The sequence below is a fragment of the Elaeis guineensis genome, chromosome 5 (assembly GCF_000442705.2).
Source record: "Elaeis guineensis isolate ETL-2024a chromosome 5, EG11, whole genome shotgun sequence".
Lineage (NCBI taxonomy): Eukaryota > Viridiplantae > Streptophyta > Magnoliopsida > Arecales > Arecaceae > Elaeis > Elaeis guineensis.
The window spans coordinates 18524902-18527413 of record NC_025997.2 but is presented as its reverse complement, the minus strand read 5'-3'; the positions used below and the strand labels follow the sequence as shown (position 1 = coordinate 18527413).

The following is a 2512-nucleotide window of genomic DNA, read 5'->3' as shown; positions in this document are numbered from 1 at the left end:
CCCCACCGGAAGGTGCTGCCGACCTACCTCGGCCGGCCATGGAAGCCCTACTCGAGGACCCTTATCCTCCAGTCACAGCTCGACGATCTGATCCATCCCGACGGATGGCTGCCATGGACTGGGGATGTCGGGCTCGACACATGCTTCTACGCCGAGCTCGACAACCGGGGGCCGGGGGCTGACTTGACGAAGAGGGTGACATGGCCGGGGATTAAGAACCTCACCTATGTCGAGGCCCAGGAATACACCATTGAGAACTACCTCTACGGGCAAACCTGGATCTCTAGGGCCGGCGTGCCGTTCATTCCTGGGCTGCTGCCGGCGACTGAGGCCAAGAGGATCCACTGATCTAACAAGAAGCTATATACATACATGGAGCTTGCCTAACGACATGAGCATTAGAGGGAGGGAAGGAACTGTTTTGAGTGGTGTTACCAAGTGAGGCTTGAATACGAGACCTTGTAATTATATATGTTTTGCCTCCTCTCCATGGTGAATGAAATAAAGGCTCATAATCTTCGATACATTAGCAGCACGTTGTCTCGTCTTTGGCTTGTCAAAAAGATTGATGCAGATAATTAGCACTTCCTTTTCGCTATATGGGTCAGACTGGTATCAGGCATTGGACCGGGGAATCAAACCATTTCTGTGGTGACACATTCTCAAGACAGACAAAGGCTTATTTTGATTTGATGAGGATCATATAAAAGGAGATAAATATAGAGATAGATGCAGCTACATTAATTAACAGGATGGTTCTCAGTGAATTGCCCAATTGTGTAAGGGCTAGAGATTTAATTAAGAAGGTTTGCCAAATTAGATATTGTCATGCTCCCGATCCAAAATCGCGAGCCGAAGATCATGGCAACCACCACATACTCATAGAAAACTCTCTCTATAAGCATGTAAGGCATCTTATCATACTATCCTAAAATAACAGCAGAATAATTAGTCAATAATTTAAATCCAAAACATAACAATCTAAATTCTAACTTTAATATCTTAATAAATTCAACAATATTCAATACACCTTAAATCAAATTCAATAAGATTTTCAATCTAAAATAAAAGTATGGATGTTCTACTTCTTATCACTCTTTCATTCATATATTGTATTATTTTAATTCTTTAACATCTGTAAAAATAGTAAAAATAGGAAGTAATGAGCTAGACAGCCCAGTAAGCAACGATCACTTTACATAAATTTCATCAGGCATTAAAGTAAATAATCATTTATAGAAAATAAGCATATAGGTTCATCAATTCGAAATCAATTATGCAATACAATTCATGCTAAATTCATTTTTTTTCAAAATTTAAGTTTCTTTCGAGATTTTAATTTCTTTCATTCTTAAATTCTTTTCATCAATCATGAGCTATGACCATATTTTTTCTGTGGTAGGATCATAATACCGCGTATCATCTTGCAGTGAGCTACGAACTATCTGGCAGCAAAGTCCTTCGAAACTGCTAATCTCGCCGGCAGTTTGTCACTGATCTCGTTGGTGACATGTCGCTGGTCTCGCTGCGACATAAACCCTCAGAACAAGTCAATTGCCAACGTATATGCCCCCATTGACGGGATCTTTTACATAGTCAGGTTGTCAATTCATATTATTCTTATATTAAAATTTTTCAAAAATCATATTTTTTATTCTAATTCAATAAGAAAACATATAATCATGTGGTATCGAAATCAATCGACATAATGCATAATGAAATTAAAATATTCAATCATGCTACATCATAACATTTTAAAATAGGATATTTTTTATAATAAAATATCATTCATCTAATTCATGCATCATTTCATAAATCATGTCAGAAAAATATATTATAATTTATCAATAAATATAGAAAAAGTGAAACATTATTTACCTCTAACGCATTCCAATAAATCCACATAATTCTATAATTTTCTTCCAAAATTCTTTTTTCGTAGATCATATCGTGATATCCCATGATCAAACATCCATAATCTTATACAGGATCAATTTCAATAATTAAAAAGAACATGAACAATTAAGAAAGATAGAATTGATGGACATCCATATCCCATCATCCAGATTGGTCCGATCATCTAATTTTATCTGGTCAAAATCCAATTAGGACATAGATGGTTCAAACTTTGGCTATCGGATCAAATCAAATTTTTAAAATGATAGGGTCGAGATTCCTTCATTGGATTCATCAATCAAGTAGAGAGAAAAATCAGAGGAGAGAGAATTTATGAAGTACAATCGAAATTGATCAGGTGCCACAATCTAACATCTCAATTGATGAAATCAAAATGATGTAATCAAGTCATGGTTAAATCAGGATCATGGATGATCATATCTAATAGTTCATGGTCTGATTAAGATGCTGGCATACTATCTGACAACCACGGATCAAGATGCTTCTACTAGAATCATTCAAACTCATCATCACTTTTTTCATAATTCTAAAAAATTGTAGGAGAGAGAAATAACCTAGAGAGAGAAATTTTAGAGAGAAAAAGTGGAGAAAGAAA

The 2512-nt window shown here is 36.1% G+C and overlaps 1 protein-coding gene across 1 annotated transcript in view; it reads left to right on the top strand.

Moving 5' to 3' along the window:
• The window catches only part of LOC105045622 (pectinesterase), a 2128-nt gene extending 1604 nt beyond the window's left edge, over window positions 1-524 (top strand). Inside the window, exon 2 of the mRNA XM_010923972.3 lies at window positions 1-524. This exon is cut by the window's left edge and continues 371 nt beyond it. Within this exon, the coding sequence (XP_010922274.2) occupies window positions 1-348 (348 nt within the window). The 3' untranslated portion in view covers window positions 349-524.
• Window positions 525-2512: the final 1988 nt, after the last annotated feature.